The 20,010-nt window shown below is 36.5% G+C and overlaps 1 protein-coding gene across 2 annotated transcripts in view; it reads right to left on the bottom strand.

The window, feature by feature from the left end:
- The window catches only part of LOC140161346 (uncharacterized), a 47,856-nt gene extending 28,697 nt beyond the window's left edge, over positions 1-19,159 (bottom strand). For both annotated transcript variants that reach the window (XM_072184830.1, XM_072184829.1), the window contains exon 1: positions 18,886-19,159. In XM_072184830.1, the coding sequence (XP_072040931.1) occupies positions 18,886-18,953 (68 nt within the window). In that variant the 5' untranslated portion in view covers positions 18,954-19,159. The remainder of the gene's footprint in view (positions 1-18,885) is intronic.
- Between the last annotated feature and the right edge of the window lie 851 nt (positions 19,160-20,010).

Genomic DNA, 20,010 nt, shown 5'->3' on the forward strand with positions numbered 1-20,010 from the left:
AAGGTTCGGAGGATGGTCTTGGTAAGCACTAGTCCGCGGAAGGTCGTGGGAAATGTCGGAGTAGTGCCAGTGTGAACGCTAGTTGTGATAAGCTCCTCCGACCTTCCCACGACCGATTTACTCCTGACTTTTGTCAGGAGTAACGCGTAAACATGACCTGGTGGGTCGGAGTAGCTGCCCGTGTGAACAATTATAACATGACCAGTCGGAGTAAGGTGAACTTTCACAATGAGCTGGTGACTTTTTGTTTGCTTTTTGGGAAAGATCACCATTAAGCAAGATGCAAATAGTGCTCAATGCGATATCAATGCACTATTTCATACTTTTTCATCATTCTATTTGCCACTGATGCATGGGCTATAGGCGTGGAGAAATTAGTAAAATGTCGAAAAAAAGAAGAACAAATTGCGGCTGACCAAAAAAAGTAACACACTGTCAGCATCAATTTGTTTTGACCAATAAATAAACAAATTTCGTTTGGGCGTTTCGATGATACCCAACATAGGCCTACTGGAACTCGTGTAACTTGTTGAAAGCAACGACATGAATATGCAGCACTGCCACTTTACTTCCAGAAGTTACTCCGAATATTCAATGGTCCCCTGCGAAGGTCGTGTTAAATTTGTCTGCGAGCCCGTGGTAAAGTTGTAGGAGTAAGCGTGTGTGAACGTGTGTGTGTGAAATTAAGTAAATTCTTTGGAATGCCGGTGTAAATTTACGCCGACTAGTACCCACGTCTGAACATGGCTATATTCTGATAAGTCAAGAAGAAAACATGTACCGTATTCATTCCAATAAGCGCCCATGCCCCAATAAGCGCCCACCCAGAGTATTGTCAATTTGCTATTTAAAGGGGTTCCACTAATGTTGAAGTGGCAGATAGACGTCGATACAGTGAAATAGTTGGGAGATTAGAAGTCCAGTGTAATAGTTACATTTTCTGCATTTATAACGTACATAAATTTGTCTCTAATAAACACCCCTTACGGAAAAATTAGGTAAAAAATAAGCGCCCACCCAAAATGACTTTGTTAAGCGCCCAGTTGGAATAAATACGGTACCTCAAAAGTCATTGTCTTTATGAATATAGAGAATATAGTTTGTTTTAATACTATATTCTATTATAGTACTATATATATTGCTCCTGCTTTGTGTCATCTTTTCAATGAATGTATGTCTAGGGGTGATATCTCCTCTGCTTGTGCCCTTTTTAAGGTCCGGTTTGCCAAAGAATAATATTTCTAGCTATCGCCCAGTTTCATTGACATCAATTCTGTGTAAAACCCTTGAGAGATTGATTTGTAGACGTATTGTTTGTTATCTTGATGAGCATGATATTCTTTCTGACAATCAATTTGGGTTTCGTCATGGAAGCAAATGTTAGCAAAATTGTATCATTTTCCTCAGTGGATCATGTCATTAGTATGCCAAATTCTGCACCTATATTACGCACATGTGTCTATCCTGCAGAAGTCACATCTTTTTCTCTCCATGAAGTTGATACATTATGTGAGTGGTGCAAATTATAGATGCGATGAACAATTTAACGCATAACTGTTCTTTTTTTGGCATACAAATTTTATTTTTGTCATGAAATTTCTCATCTCGATTAACATGTTCAGTGAAACAATATATAGCCTACCCTTCTTCATTCTATTATTATTATTACCCATCCAAAAGACTGATGAACAGGTTGGCTAACACCTTCAAGCTTGTTGCTCAATCTTGCATGCCTCATACAGGTAATGCAATAGGCCAACCAAAAAACACCCCATGCATTAGTACAGCCAAAAAAAAACCCTTTGCCTCAAAGCCGCAGCACACGTTTGTTTTTCTTAACACAATTTTATGCTATGAACACTCAAAAATGACATCTTAATTCAAGATTAAATTTTTAAGAATGTTTTAGAAAAAATTGTTTGTAATATTACCATGGGCTTTGATGCATTTACTAAGTTTTGTTTTGTTTAGCCTTATTGAAAAATTTACATGTTTTATCAATTTTATAATTAGGCCTAAAAAAGAAAATTGTTTGATTGGTGTAACCCGACCGACCTTAGAAATAGGCCCGACGCTAGACTTTTTTATTATTTCTTTTTGCAAAAAATTTTATAAAAATTTATTAAAAAATTCAATTAAAAAAAAGTAACAAAAAGGTTCCAAGGCCTGTATCATACGTAATTTACTGCTTTTAAATGTGTGTAAAAAAAAAAAAATTTTAAATGCCGACCGACCTAGCCTAATTTTTTTAATGTTACGCCAATCAAACAATTTTCTTTTTTAGGTCTTAGAGGAAACTCACAAATTTACTAGCTGGAGTAGCAAAGGCATAAAATAATGTGAGGAATCTATGAAGTCCTGATAATCTTTTGAAATTTTGGAAGAATGTCAGCGAGTACACATGAAATTTCGTCTTCCCACGACAGATGCCCATTGAACTATATACCATTACCCATGAACAGCTCTACTCGGAGTAAAATTTATAAAAAATTCAAATTAATGGGAAATTTTTATATTGTGTTATTTGGACATTACATCAAGGATATGAGCTAAAACAATAAATGAAAAGTCAAATTGCAGATCAAAGAGCCTGAAAAATGGTAAAAACAGGCCGTGGTCAGCACTCCCCATCAGCGAAAATGCAAAGTACATGTACGAGGGGGTATCAAAAAGTTTTAGAAATCGTCCAGAAGTGAAAGAGCTATATCAATGCAATTTTGTCAGTGCAATCACTGGTCCTTATGTACACTATGGTGAAAAAATGGTCTCATAAGTATGTTTACTTTTTTTTACAGGCGACGCTAGATGCTAATAACCTGCTGCCCCAGTTACTGCACATAAACTGCAAGATTGAGAAAATTGAGGCAAGCAGCGTTATTAAGATCCTGCATTTGAAGGGTTGCAGTGCCTAGAAAATCGATGATGAAATGAAGGTTATCTTCGGTGGTGATTGTGATATTGTCACTGTTGCTTTTTGGAAAATGAATTTTTATTTCATCACAGATTTTTTGGGCACTGTAACCCTTAAAATGGAACTTAAAATCATGCTACATGCCTCAATTTTCTCCATTTTGCTGGTTATGCGGTTACATAGGCAGGTACTGACATCTAGCACCTGTAAAAAAAGTAAACATTCTTACGAGACCATTTTTGCATCATAGTGTACATAAGGACCAGTGATTGCACTGACAAAATTTCATTGATATAGCTCTTTCACTTCTGGGCGATTTCTAAAACTTTTTGATACCCCCTCGTACAAGACCCATGGTTAAAAGCGTCATGAAATATTTGCATATCACTCCAGGTCTGTTTTTCAGTGCAGCATGAAATTAAATTGAACAAAACATTTTTAATGTTTTAAAGAAAAACAAATTGTGAACACTCAAAAATGACATCTTATTTCAAGATTAAGTTTTAAAAAATCTATAAAAAAATTGTTTGAAAAACTGCCATGGGCCTGTTTTTCAGTGCAGCATGAAATTAAATTCAACAAAACTTTTTAAATGTTTTACAGAAAAATCAACTGTACAAAAAAGTTAATATTTGTTTTAGTTGCAAGCAGCAGTTTATGCAAATTTGAATAGGTTGGCCTAGACGCAATTCAGTGCAAATATATCGGGCATCAGATTTGCGTTAAATCTGAAGGCTTGCGCAGCAGTTTGCCGCTTAATTTGCAAAATTTATGAAAATAAATCTGTTGCAAAAATTACCACTTTACTGTTAGGCTAATGAAACTTGATCTTGAGTTTAGCGTCCCATTTTTTTTTCAGCTCATAATGAGGCAACTATTTCATTATTCATTATTCATTATTTTCCAGATTTCATTATATTCATAATAAACGGCCTTTTTCTCAATGCAATGCTTATGCGCATCTGTTCATTCTATTTGGGTATCTTGGGTCCCAATATAATGTCAGTAACACACATAACATTCATAAAAATATATCTTGCTTTTTGTTTTTCCAAACTTTAAATCAAGTCTCCAATTTCCACTGACCTCTCCGTATACATTTGAGGATGGGGAAAATGTGGGGGTGACTCATTTATATAATAATAACAACATCATGCAGAACATTATGAAATAATTATTATCGTCACCAATTTGTTAAAAATATACATGTCTTTCAATAGTATCTTCTAGTTAAATTATTTATAACATAAATCCACCTGATGAACATAGGCATAGATCCCGGGGGGATAAATCCCCCCAATATTCTGCTGGGATGGTCCATACAATCATCCCCCCCAATGTTGAAGCCTGTATGTGAGCTTCTGATGAAATTAACCTCATATTTGGCCATTTTAACCTTAAAAAAACCTTCATTCCACTTTTGTACCATATTTCGCCAATTTAGCTTCAATATGCCAAAAAATGTGCGCGCTAAGAAAATTTTCCAACCCCATCCACCTGGGCCACCCCCCCATGTCAAAAAGAAATCTATGCCACTGCTGGTGAAAACATTTGGTCAGGTTCGGTTCAAATCTAGTCTACCCTGGTAACCCAAAGGTATAATTGAAATAATTGGATAGAGCAAGGGTCAAACATTGGTATATTTTCAATGCTCAAATATTTAGATGAATTCTTCTAATAGTTTTTGAAGGCTTAAAATACAAAAGAAAATGGGTTTTAAAAATTTTCAGAACAAATTTTCTTGCTGGTTTAGTAGCAATTTGCACAATAATCAATTATTTTCAGATTTTACATCTCAAATGCGGCACAAAATTCATAACGCGGGCGGCGGACGCTAAACTGATAATCAAGTTTCAAGTGCCTTATAGGGTTTTTTTGCAAGGTCCTGGACTACTAGTGCTTCAGGTTTTTTTTTCCAGAACAATCGGAAAAATGAAAATGAAATATGAACAATTACTACAGGGTTGAACATAAAATGGGCTGGGGGCCACTTGAAATGCTGGCTGACCAGCTGAAAATGACCTCATCTGGCCCAGTGGACCAGTTGTTAAGTCATAATACACATGTCACTTGTATGACCCACCCTATGACCCCCGGGAGTGGTGAGTCACTTTACATAGGTGCGTCGGATTTAACTATACCATGACCCACATGTGCGTCTAAACAATGACTGACATTTGCCGACAATGACCGAGCCCCTGGTCAAAATTGTGGCCTTTTATGTTAAGGATTATGACTGTCCTCATGGCATAAATTTGACTCACCATTTTAGGCATTTAGGTATTTTGACTGACACTGATCGCCTAACCATTGGCGCACCTAGGTAAAGTGACTGACACTGGCGCACCCCTCGGGGTATGTTGTGACGCAAATATTGAGTAAATGACCGGACCCTGCGTCACTAATTGGTTGGTAAATGACCCAACCATGACGCACATCCCCCGGGGGTCCTAGGGTGGGTCATACAAGTGACATGTGTATAACTCTGAATATTGAGTATGACCTTGGCCTTACCAGGTTAACCTCTCCAGTATGACACCTCCTATTCATTGCTATGCAGGCAAGCCTAATGAATATTAAAAACAGGATGTAACACCCAGATAAAAGGTCGATCCCAGATATCCATTTCTGTCAGTACATGTGAGACATTAAAACACCTGTAATAATGATCCAGGGATGCCGACACTTCAAGTCATTCAAGTATCACCAATTGAGCAAATAAATCCAAGCAATAACAAACAAACAAGTATAACCATCCAGCCATTAATTAACATGTAGTTAGTAACTTTTCCAGGGCTGCATTGCTATCTGCTACTTCCTCCTTAAGTCCCCATGGTGCACATTTTGATGCCACTGAATTTCTCAAATCACATCCCCTTACACAGCTTTCAAACAGAAAACGACTGGCAAAGTAGTCATATTGTATACTGAATAGGATGCCATGTGGCCGGTTGCCAATATATAACAGGTTTGCTTGCCTGCCTGCCTGCCTGCGTACAACCGTTACCTAAGCGATCTGTGAGAGGCAGTCTAGCTATATAACATACCTGACCTTATTTCTGCAATAGGGTCACAGCAATTTCTTTATATGAAATGACACTGACTTGGCCTTGGAGCTATCATATTTACTAATCAACATTGTAAACAATTCAATTACCAAGTTCTGGAAAATATTAAAAATAACTTAATCATTAGTTTTTCAAAATGCAGGCAAGGTATCTTTTCCTGATGAAAAAAATTGTGGCTAAGAGACCTGTCCAAAAATGGGATTTTTGCTGCACAATGTAGGCTATATGAAGCTCTATGGAAGGTATTTTCTTTTCTGGCTTCTGCAAAAAACAGGAATATCTTGATAGTGTATTCCTTACAAGTGTGTGTATGGTAGCTTTCATTTTTAACCACACACACAATGCACAAAGATAGAACTCCCATCCATCCATCACCATACAGGTGTGACCACCAATTGACAAATTTTGACACCTGAATTTTTTTGTTGGAAAGTTCACCTTGGAGATGTAAGTAGTCCTGTAGAAAAAAACCCTGAAAATCCACAAAAATGAAGAAAAAGCGTTTCATTTTGAGCTAAAATGCCCCCCAAACGGCTGAAAATATAGCCTATAAAATTGTGAAATTTTGACAAAAAACAATCAGGAATTCCTGATTAATCCTGAAAACTTACTTACTCCCCTGTCAAATTGTTTGAAAACCGGAAAAGCTACAACTATAGGCTTTCCTGTTCTTTTTATGTTGAAAACAGGACACACACCCATCACAATGTCTTTCCATATGCTGGAGTGTCTTTTTAAAACATCAAGTGAATCACAAAAACACAGACTCAAAGGAAGCAAGTACTAGTACTAAAGTGTAGGTTCACAAGCATAGAGGGGCAGAGAGAAGAAACTTATCTGATGATCTAAGGTCATGTGATGGAATATATAAATTGATAGTTCACTGATAAAAGAAGGTGCCATGTCATGGAGCACTTTTCAGGTGAGAAGGAGTAAACTTGAAATGAATGCGATACTGAATTGGTAACCAATGATGCAGACGTTGTAAGACGGTTGAAATATGCTCAAATGTTTTAAAGTCCTTGTGAGCATGCATGCAGCAGCATTTTGAGCCTGTTGAAGTTTAGTTGCCTGTTGAAAATCAGAACCAGGATCAAACCAACATACTTAACATTTCCACATCTAGAGCTTTCCAACTGCACCACATGGAACTAGAGCAAATTTGAGTCCAGGGCAGTTTTGCAATACATAAAGTTGCAACATAGACAGCGTGTGAAATTACTTGACTTCTACAAATGACAATGCTTTTTTACTTCTTGATTAAAATATTCATGAAGAAAACTTTATATGATTATGTCCTACGTAAAGCATCCATCCAGGGCTGTCAAAGTTCCCTAGATAAACCTCAACTGATCAACTCCCCCACATGGGATGAGGGGAATCTAAATCAAACATGAGTCAGCAGGACTACAAAATGAAAAGGATGCATTGCCTGCAAATGTACTATTATTTCTAGCAATATACTTAACCTGTAAGTAAACCAAACATCAGCAAGTAAACTAATAAAATGTGTCTCAACCAGAGGGGCGGTTTTCATGCTTTCATGGCTCATAAAAAATAAATAATAATAATAATATAATTTGCAAAATGACATCAAGTGACCACTAGGGGTGTAAATTGACGGTTATTTGTCTAACCATTTAAATGGACCACAATCCGGTCGGTTAACCATGTAAACGTATGTAAAAAAAATTTCAAACCCACCCAAGCCCAACTAGCCTAACACCCTTGCCCCAACCCCCAAAAGGGAACCCCAAAATCGGACCTGTATTAGCATGTTTAGTAAATGCATTAATAAGTTTCAATTACTTTATTTAGCCTCATCTCATCAAAATGGCAATATTTTTATGGCTAATTATAGGAAGGAGAACCCTTTCACATAATTTTGGAAATTAAAAAAAAAATCCAAAATTCTGAAAATACAAAACAAATAAATTTAAATGCACAAGCTTTTTTCTTTTGGGTAAGAATTATTTTCTTGCATGCAACAGCTTTTTTCTTGCAGGTTAGAAATTTGATAAATAGGTCCATGCATGAATTTTGCATATGATGACCTATTTATCAAATTTCTAACCTGCACAAAATATACTGTTGCATGTAAGAAAATAATTCTTACCCAGAAGCAAAAAGCTTTTTTGGTATGATAAATCCTTGGCGCTGCTTAACCCTTTTGAAGGGTTTTTTTTATTAGAAATATTTTAAGTTATATGAGAGGTTTTTCTTTTATTTTGTTTAGCAATAAAAATAACAATTTCGATGAAATGAAATGAGGGAAAATAAAGTATGTTAATTAAAACATTATTAACACATTCATGTATTTAAAAACATTAAATATATATTTTCAGGTGAAATCAATTTCTCCTTCTCTTTTGGGGTAAGGACAAGGGTTTTGGGTTAGGTTTTTTAGTTTTTTTTATTTACAAAAATGGTTAGCGATTTTTCTAAACGGATACTGCATTTAACGTTTAAACGTAGACACCCTTAGGTCCGTATGCACAAAAGAGTTAGACTGGGTCTAAAGTTAGACCTGGTCTAAGTGGAATTTAATACCAGGAGAAAGGATATTTTTGCTTTACATTTTCTTAAGTTCTTTTGTATTATTTTTGAACTTTGCATTTAAATCTTTAAAATTTGCTAGCTACTTTAGGAAGGAAATAAGAGTAAAGGTCCATTCCTGGTGGAACTAAATTCTGCTTAGTCCAGGTCTAACTTTAGACCCGGTATAACTCTTTTGTGAATACGGACCTTAGTGACCACTAGATGACCTTTGACCTCACACATGTCAATGTACCATGTGTACCTAAGTCATTGTGTGCAAGTCCTATAGAAATACAGCACAGAACGCGGAAACAGCCATTTTGCTTGATAAACGGCAAGTTGCCGTTTTGGTCTGTTTCTACAGAAAATCTACCCGCTTCGTCAACGGCAAAAACCTACTCCAACGAGGTTTCCGTTGGTGTTAAAAAGGTGTTGCAAAAAGGCGTTGGAGGCTGTTTCCACAGAAGTGATAAACGTTTCCATACCGTTTCCATAACGGTATTTGGCTCTGTAGAAGCACGCTCTATGGTGTATTGCCAGTATCCCATTATATGGTGCACTTATTTGATCACCTTCAGAATATTCTACCTGGTCATTCAATCTGAAGGACCTCCTGTCAACCAAACCAAATGTGCAATGATCAATATGCCTTTTGTTTTCAACAGGCAAATCGGACATACACAATGTACTATTTTTTTTTGTTAATGAGCTAAAATGACTGAAAAGGCTCATTAATATTATTTTTGCCAATATTTTGCTAAAAATCAATGTCGTTGTTATGCTGTGAGACATAATCAAAGCATAAGCCAATACAACACTTGAAACTGGTCTTAACAGGAGTTCTATCTATGAATATCAATAATGAATAATGAAAAGTGACCTTGCCCTTATGTATGGTAGGTGACCAATAGGGAACTAATGATCCATTTCCATTCACAAACAACACATCAAATTTGAGTGTCTAAACACTCGATAATTCAATAATTAATTTCTGCTACAATTCAATAAATTTCAAAACAATACTTACTTCTAATGTTCAATTATTTCAATCAAATTTACACTGCTCCAGCATTGATGAAAAGCATCTGCCTGAAGTCATTTAGAGCATTTCTTTATTGCTATCAATTATTTCAACCTAATGCCAGCCCAATAGGGCTGATTCACAGTGGCCTCAGCAGGTCAGTTTGTGTGTAGAATGTGGAGAGAGTACTGTACAATTTATCAACTGCACCTGAACATTTCAGATTTATCTGCATGTGATTACTTTGGTTCAACTTCAAATGTTACTCTTTGGGCAAATTTCTGGACGGGTGGCTTAGCAGTTGGCTTGTCTAGTCTCAAGGCTTAAGAGGTCGTAAGACCAGGCTTAACTGAAAACGTGGTTCCCGAAGCACAGCTACCATAGCCTCGAGGCTTTGTTAGCCTGTGGGCCAGGCTTGTAGGATTAGCCCCAGGCTTCAGTCAAATTTGCATTTCTCGAAATCAGTGCTACTCCTTCCCTCATCACAGCACCGTGACATCACTTGCACACATGCATCGTCTATAGCCAGTGTCTAAAATTTGTACACAGAATTGGGGTCAAAGGTCATTTAGGGGTAATTTCTGGTATTTAACCAAATACCTTAAATCAGCCATCATAGCCATATACTTTCTGCCATGTTGACCATAGTTGGTCACTAGGATCATTGGGTGGTGCCACAAATGTCATGTGATCATTGCGGTTAAAAAGTTCATCCACTTACGGTCAATGTCCCAAAATGTAATTTTCACTAAAATTGACTATGACCACCCCCCATGATAGATTTGCACACAAATATGTCATCCATACAGCAAGAGTCCCTACAAGCCCATTGTGGTTCAATGAACCATGTATAATTGGGCTCATCAGTTCACATTACGTCACAGATTCTCAACGTTGAGAATCTGTGATTACGTGTACTTTAAAACTATCCATTATAGTAAGAATCTACAATGTAGACTGTAAACAATCTTCACAAAGCCTTCCAAGGACATATCTGTGTATTTACCTAGCTGAGCTAGGTCCTGTTTTCCTATCCGATTCTTCTTCTTTCTTTACCAAATACTTTCAAAATGCTGCTCCTCCCGTAAATTACATAGTAGGCCTACAATGTCGTCACCATCATGAACCATGGACTGGTGGTACATATGTCACATGAACAACTCTAGGTCAAAGGTCATAAAAAGATCAACATCACTGGCTAAGGGCCATGCTCTGTGAGCACAATGTCTAGTTTGTATTGTTTTTTTGTTGTTTTATTTTTATGTGTCAGTACAGGATTTCGGACAAGAATTTTGTGCAAAAATTACCCAATGTTGCAAATGTTGGAATAGTAGACAAATAAAAGTCACTGCTATAAACTATTATTCTTCTCTTTTATTGGTTTTGTGTCCAAAATTTGCAAACAAATCTGAAACTTGTGATCGAATACGAATTTTGAGTTTTATTTTCGCCTTTCTTGATTTTCAAAGAGGACTACACGCACGATTTTACTAACACGCACGGCAGCTGTGAGGAGATTCCTATTTAGACAATAATAACTGAGCACCATCTATTTTGAGGTCATTAGGTGAAATCGGAGGGTTTTGTTTTGGGCTGAGGTATTTTCCGCTCCCTCAGAAAAATACTGAGACCAAAATCAAAACCTGACAATTTCACACAATGAACTGAAAAAAGATGGTGCAAAGTTATTATACATTTTGTAGTCATTCATTACTGTCGTATCTGATGTTCTGAACAAATCAAAATGGCATTTTATGTTATTTTATGCCATAAAACGCTGTAAAAATAACCAGTTTTAATTATTGTTATTACCTAGACCGCACAATTAGTGCGCGGTCAGGCAATCAATTTCTTATGATTGGATCACAGGCTTCGCGTATATTAATGAGATTTATGAAGAATCCTTTTTAAACAATGTTTTATTACAACAAGATGAGTAATTACTAAAATAGGGTTGATATTTTCACATGCTCCAGGTCAGTGTCCCTGTCACACTTTTACTGCATGCGGCATGATGTATCAGCCAATGACAAGCATTGATTGTGAATGATTGTCCAGCGGCAAGCGATGACCAGAATTTTAGGGGATGAAATTTGAGGGTCTGCTTGAGTTAAGAATGACAACACATGAAAGTATGACCCCCCCCCCCAGATTCAGCATTAACTGAATTCGATCATTTCGATGGTAGTTGAAGTTTGTAATATTATTATTACACTTCAGAAAAATTAATGTGAGAATGACACCAGATGGCTACATTGTGTGTCAACACTATGGGTGGGTGATTAGCACTAATTAGCACTTGAATTAAACAATTGATGAGATCTTTTGTTACAAATGCTATTTCATTAGTCAAATATGTTATTGATTACAATACCTGAGAATGTTGAGACCCTCTTATGGGATGGGGTATGAACGTTTGGACAGTATTTATTGTGGGCCATTAGAGCACATCAGACATATCGAATTGCATTCTGAGTACGAAGAATGTCCTTCTGATATCAAATAATTTTGATTTTTTGACATTTGCAATATGTAATACTGATACATATTTTATGGCAAATGATTAAAAATTGATATTTTTGATATTTAACAGTACTCGAAGTAAACTTTATAAATCTGATGATCTATACCCCATGATAAAGTCAAAAGACACCAGTGGAATGCTAGACGTATGCAAAAATAAATCAAAACATGTTTCAAAGAAAAATAAATTGATAAAATCATGGGAAAAAACCTGTTGAATTCTGCACCTTGAGAATGTTTTTTTAGCAATTTAGATAAAAGGACATCATACTAATGAAAGGTATTTAACTGTATCCAAAAGGTTCTAACTATTACAATAAATACAAATGAAGTAAAACAGTCAATTCAAGAAAGAAATAAACTTTAATTGATCAAAATTGGTATTTATATTCGAGACAAATTTACCAATGTTAGGGTCCCGAGATGTTGTAGTACAGCTTTTCTGATGCAGCAAATGTATGGCAAGTTTACACAGGACTTCAAATACTACATGTACGTATGTGTATTTCACTGTAATTTGTATCAATGTCTATCAGTCACTTCAACATCAATGGTACCCTTTAGCAAATTGAATACACCCTGGGTGGGCGCTTATTGGGGTACATTGTATGAGCGCGTAATTAGAACGAATACGGTAACAAAAATCAATGTGCTTGTATTGTGTGTAATTATATAGCTAAGCTGACTGACACCTGTCAAACTGGTAGTCTCATCAACAGACTTGCGGATCAAAACAAAGCACCAATTATAGGCCCATCATGCCTCATGTAATGCCCATCAACGCCAATGAATGCCCATCAAGTCATCATGATCATACAAAATAATTCAACTAGGCATCCCGTTTATTTTGTTTACATAACATTCACTGTCACTGGCGTTCAGTTGTATTTATCCGTGATCATCCAAGGTCACAGAAATATATTTTAAGAGTGATGGTGTTCCCAGAAAATTTTCAGATAAATGGAATGATATTCTTGGTACCGTATTCATTTATAAGACAAAGATTGGTTTAACATGTTTAACTGGAAATGTACTCAAGAAGTTAAACTTTGTTGGTTCCAATTCCGTCTTCTGAACAGAATACTATGTACAAATACTCTTCTGGTTAAGGGCTGGGGTATGAACGTTTGGACGGTATTTATTTTGGGACATTAGAGCACATCAGACATATCGAATTGCATTCTGAATACGAAGAATGTCATTCTGATATCAAATAATTTTGATTTTTGAAATTAGCAATTTAATACACATTTTATGGCAAATCATTAAAATTGATATTTTTGATATTTAACAGTACTTGAAGTGAACTTTATAAATCTGATGATTTATACTTAAAGTGTATGTAGGTGGGATGAAAAGCCGACGATCAATTGAAAATTTTGACCTTTCGTATTGAAGATATGGATTTTTTTTCCCAAAACACCAAACAAAATTAGGTCTTTTTGGGAAAAAAATCCATATCTTCAACATGGAAGGTCAAAATTTTCAATTGACCGTCGGCTTTTCCTCCCTGCTACATACACTTTAAGAATATATCATTAGATTTATATAATTCACTTCGAGGACTGTTATATATCAAAAATTTGAAAAATATCAAATTTTTATAATTTGTCATAAAATTTGTATTATATTGTGATTTTCACAAAATGAAAATTATTTCATATCAGAAAGACATGCTTCGTATTCAGAATGCAATTCGATAGGTCTGAGGTGCTCTCATGTCGCACAAAAAATACTGTCGAAACGCAATAAACGCTCATTTTAGATCCCTTAAAATTGGTAGAGCTGATCAATCATTCTAAATGTACATTTTGTACTTTGTAGTGAGGTTGAAGAAATTATTATTCATTAAAGGGATTTTAAATTCACTATTGAATACTGCAAAGATTTCCAAAACTGGATTAAAAGTAATCCATCTTCAAGTGCAGGTTTTTTCCCCATGCTTTTTTCTTTGAAATTTTCACATAAAAACATGTTTTGATTCTTTGTAAATACCTGATAGGATTGTGCGTATCTTTTAACTTGATCATGGGGTATAGCAGTTCTTGAAATTGAAGAAATCAATTAAAATGTTAAAAATCCGATTTAAATCATTATTATGTTTTGTTGAATCCAAGTGTGTAAAAATATTGATCCAAAACATAATAATGATAAAATTGGATGCTTTATGCCCAATATTTATTGGTCTCGCTATGAGTTTTAAAATATACTCATAGCTCGACCAATAAATATGGGCTCAATCGATCCAATTTTATATCAAACAAATTTGATTTTTTTTTATTAAAAAAAAAATCAACAAACCTGCTAGATCGATTGATCACCATCACTGCAGCAATATGATACTGTATGATTCCGAAAAAGATGCCTTTTAAATATGTATGATTATCAGCTGATTAGGCAAAAAAAAAATTGTTTGTTTGTCCACGTCCGACCGACCGTGTACCCTGGTCCCGACCGTGCTTCTTCTTTTCTTTTTTTAATTTGCATTGAATGTGCTAGTAAAACAGTGGTTAGTATAAATTTAAGGGTACTACACCCTCAATAAATTTAGACTCTTTTTGCATTTTCTCAAAAAAGTAATAACACACTGGTAACAAAAGTTCATATATTATAAGGCAAGGTATCCAATTACTACACTGAAATTTCAGTGACCCAAGAGAAGCGGTTCGATACTTATGATAGAAAATGAGGTACCGCTAGGATGTACCTGATTTCCTATCATATTTACTGAACCGCTTGTCTTGAGTCACTGAAATTTCAGTGTAGTAATTGGATTCCTTGCCCCAATAATATACATAACTTTTGTTACCAATGTGTTATTAATTGTTGAGAAAAATGCAAAAATAGTCACAAATTTACCACAGGGGTGTAGTACCCCCTTAAAGAAAGAAAATGTACAGAAAATGAACAGTATAAGTCATGCAGAACCATCTCAAGAGTTAAACCAGTACAGTGCTGTGTGTTTGACTTATTTACCAGTCTTCAAATTGTCAGTTTCAAGTGCAATATCTGTAAAAAAAATTAAAAAAATCCAACCTACCGACCCAACTGTTTCATGTGCCTCTATGGACAAACAAACCTTTTTTTTTTTGCCTTACGGGTGTGTTATAGATTCTGGCCGAGGAGAACGACAGTTGTTTACATTTATGAGAGCATGCACAGCATTTTAAACAATGAAGTGGAGATTTGATTGGCTGATTAAATCATCTACAATCATAACAACAAACTGCTGGTCGTCACAGAGAGGCACTCTTGAAGGGGTTTGAGGGAACACAGAGCTCCGTGTATGTCTCTCATTAAATAGGGCACAGTGGGCGCACAGCCCAGTGACCTAATTTGATTGATCCGATTGTTTTCACCGGCACTTGGTTGTTTTCACCGGCATGACGTAGCTCCGTCCCAGCCTATTGCACTGCGATACATAGTGCCCGGGCCCGTTACAGTATATGACGCACCAAAAGAATCCACCATGTCAAACATAAAATGGATTGGCTAGCATCAGAGCACTGATTTTTAAGCTTCATGAGAAGCCTAAATAGCTAGTTGCAAAATGACATCAGAGTGGCTTATCTTTGACCCACATTCTGATTTCTCAATCTCTTATGCCAGAGGTTTAAAAATAAAATGATCAGATCCCTAACTAATTCTCAAAAGATGTTGAAGGGCCTTAGCTTATTGTATTTGTATTGTTTGTTAATTTATTGTCATGATCATTGTCTAATAAAGATAAATTTTATTTAAAGACAGTGAAGTAAACTGCATTTCGCAAACTAAAATTAATAATTTTTGTCAAACTAATCCTTCACAACATGAGGAAAACTCTTGAGCTTTCATGAATTCTACCTTTTCCTTCTTTCCTAATTGCTGCCCAGCCACCGTTTTTAGTGTGCGCTAGTGACTGTGCGCCCTTATACCAACTCCCGAGTCTGACAGACAGACCGTCGCGTGTAGTTTATGCCGAGCAAAGGGCTGACGCCAAAGCGTTGCCTAGGTACGATACGCGCTTTTTAAACATCCGCAGTAAGCGCCAGAACTTCAGATTATTATCGCTTGCCGCTGCGGCATGGCGTATCAGCCAATGACAGGCCTTGATTGTATCGATCCGTTTGTTACTCAAGAACTCCAGCTTCAAATTTGCACACAATAGTTACGCATTGGATGCTAGAGTACCGTACCGTATGTTACATGTATATCATTTTTCTGTCGGACAGCGTCAACTGACATTTTTGCACCGGATGTTATTTATTGTGTAATATTGAAATCTGGATGAAACTTTAAAGTTAATATTTCGATGAGTCAACTCTATCTTTTGATTTAATTTGCCTAGATTTTGAACAATGGTAAAATTTTGTTGGAGGTGCAATTTCAGCAACATTGTTAAACTTGATTGCCCGTCTTGATTGGCTGAGCTCCTGTGCTAACTGCTTTAAAAATATAGCTTCCATCAGTTTACCCCGCGCTTTACAATGTCAATACTGTAATGCTTCAGCTAATCCGACTAGATTTTGATTGCAATGGTCTCTAGCCTCAAATATGAAGAGCAGTGAGCAAAGCAATCCATTTGCAATCCATTTGTTGTCAAGCAATACATTTGTTTTGTAAACATGAATGCTCAGCCTCATGCGCCACGCTGCTGTTCACACCTAAAACTGTATCACCGATATGACTGGGTGACATGATGCCGATCTAGTGAAGCTGAATTTATACTTGATCGCTTAAATTGCAGAAAAGCGATTCTCACGCATGCTCAGTGTTTACTTCTGTTTTCAGAGCGTCAAACCGATCAATCGTTACAAATTGATTTTGTGAGTTTTTGAAGAAATCTCAACTTTCGAGTGATATCGCTGACACGTGAATGCATCAACCAATCATTTACAACCAACAGGATTTATTATTTTGCTAATTAATTTAACTTTCTCGATTATTAACTTTCGGTAATAAATTCATTCAAACTAAAAGCAATAAATATCAACAGCAATGGACATGATGGATGTTCTTTGTATTTTGGGCATTTAGAACATTTTAATTGTCGTCTGCAATTGCTACCGCCGTGAAAGTACATGTATCTAGAGCTGAAGTTATACTCCATCGAGAAAAGTGTGCTACCTCAATTATCCTGATTGGTTAATGGTACCAATCATGCAATCGATCATCGCTCAGCAGTCAGCAGTGTCCGAAATAAGGAAAATATGGAGGTTGTCCCGAGGACAACTATTTTTAAAGCATAAATTCTGCTTGTCCTCAAAATATTTTGGTTGTCCCCAGAATGTGTCATATTGAAGAGGTAAAATATAGTGTAGGTAACCTAGGCAAACCTTAGTTAACGCATTTACTAGTCAGCGAATTCGCCGAGACCGGGGCCCCAACACAATGCATATTTACATAGAAATTTGAATTTTTTTCGAGAATAGGTGGGTGAAGGAAACCTACATAAATATGTTTTCTATACTTCATTTGACCCAAATATATGATTTTTATGGTGATAATCAAGTCGCATGGAATTTTAGAGGATTTTGATAGCAGTTCCATTAAAAAGCTGCTATCGCCATGAGACTAAGATCTAGAAACACCCCGAAATGCCGTTTTGGGGAATTTTGCTAGCTGAATCTTTTTGATGAAAGTCAATCTTTGACAAGATGTAACTTTGCTACGGAAAGTGCTATGAAAAAAGGTTTTCAGTTTTGGCTTAGTTTACTCAAGGGCTTTAATTTGATATATAAAATGATGCAATTTGATGGCAAATTTGAATTCACCTACATGTAGTATACCTATATAGTGGTTGTCCAGAGGATAAGTAAGTACATACCGTATCTCAATATGGTTGTCCCCCCAGTGATTTTTGGACAAGAGGACAAGAGGATTTAAAGTGCTTATTTCAAACACTGTCGCTCAGCGATGGAGTAGAAATTCAGCTTATTATAGTAGGAATTCCAAATGAGTGAACGCAGCTTTCAGCAGCTGTACTCGATCCAACCGCGATCGTATATCGCGTATTTCAAATTACAACACGAACGTATAACGCACGACCTTGGATACAATGCTAACCAATCACGAGTGCGTTGCCATGGTTGATTCACTTCTGCGTTACTCACGCACAGTCGCTGCACGCCGGGCGCACATCGCGCAAAGTGCATGAGTGTACGCAAAAATTAAATCACGCTATTGAAAGCTGCGTTCATTCAATTGGAATTCCCACTATATAATAGTTATAAATGCAAAAGCGACAAGCGATGCTTCGAAAAACCTGGCGATTGCCCATCGCTTTCCAAAAGCGTTGCATCACAATCGCTCAGCGATTGAGTGAGTATAAATTCACCTTGCTTGACAGTGAATGCCAGTGCCGTACTATTACGCTGACTTTCGTATTCGGCGAGGAGGACGATTTCGACCTCCTGGTTTGTTTTTCAAACAAGAGGTAGACAAAAAACCGTTCCGCTTGTCCAAACACTCAAGTATCAGAAGGATGGTCCACAATAGCGTGATTCACGTAACCTGAATAGGGATTAAAAAGCTGTCACGTGAGAACCATGTGCTTTTATTGTCCAATTTGCCATCAAGATTTCATATGGAAACAGTTCAGACCCAGTACACGATCATGTCAGAAATTAATATTTTGTTCTGGGTCTGATTATTCGGACTAAGTGAATGCCATGAGTGACATAACCATGTAAACTGGACGGCATCGGCAAGAGCCAAGACCGTCCCGTGCGGGAATGAAGGAATCACATTTGAGGGTCTTGTGTACATAGACTAGTGCACAATTACTACAATATAAAGATGACACTGATAGTGCTGATTCGATATTTAATTTATCTCAGTCTTACCTCTGTTTTCTTGCTATTTGTGGTATTCCGCCGAATTTTGGTAAGGAAAGCCGTTTGCCGTAGTTCATATTGGAAGGGCTCAACACCCCTTCAAAAAACAATCCAATACAGAGCAACCTTACGTACTAGACATTTCTTAAGAGTACATATGGTATGCCTTAAATGTTGCTGATACAACAAGCCACAAACATGTCACCTTTTAATGAAAATAAACATCCTACGCTCATATTTCTGACGGCTCTCATACACACACAGATGTTTGTTCGTGTGTAAATCGCCATTGTATGCAAGCCTGTATCCAACAGCCTTCGCATTTAATTTGATTGGACTAATTGATGCGTACAATTTTTGGTTCTACAAAACTTATCCTTCGTAATTTGTAATTTTATTCCTTTTCTAACTTGGGCACCAGCACCCGCAATGTTGCGTAACAAGCTCCCCGGTGGGGGAGGGGGGGGCAACTTCAATATGAAATGAATTATTATAGTGGATAGGCCTAGGTGTAGGGCTGGCACTTTCACAGTAGGGTCATTCGGTGAGAGCAACATACAAAAATAATAATTCTTTTAAAAAAGGAATGGGCACCCAATGTCGAGTGGTGATGTGCTGAAAAGGCTTGAAATGCACCGTGGATACCGGTAACATTTTACTTCTATTTTGTATAAACATTAGGGAGTGTTCAGAAATACTTGGGGGGATGGAAAATGTTTTATTTAATGTCAAAAATGTTTAACCCCCTCTTCGTGGACCCAAAACTTTTTGTCCCGCGGTAATGATTCTTGTAATTTCTTTATAATGGTTTTGTATGTTTTCTTGTAGGCCCTAATATTGGTTTTGTATGTTTTCTTGTAATATTGTGTAATATTTAATTAAATTACACCCTGTATGTCACAGGGCCTCCAAGAATAACAGTGCTCTTACACTGAAGGAGCTACCCTGTATAAAGAAAGTTGAAATAAATAAATCGTTTTTTGTGTTTTTTGCCTAATTTTTAGAAATGGTTTTTAGCGTTACATAATCAGTTATGTTTCATAATAGTTTTTTACTTCTGTACCGGTAGGCTACATTACTAAGGTTTCTGTTTTCATTTTGGTATTTATTTTAGGATGGTAATCATTGCTTGTA

This window comes from Amphiura filiformis, chromosome 9 (genome assembly GCF_039555335.1).
Source record: "Amphiura filiformis chromosome 9, Afil_fr2py, whole genome shotgun sequence".
NCBI lineage: Eukaryota > Metazoa > Echinodermata > Ophiuroidea > Amphilepidida > Amphiuridae > Amphiura > Amphiura filiformis.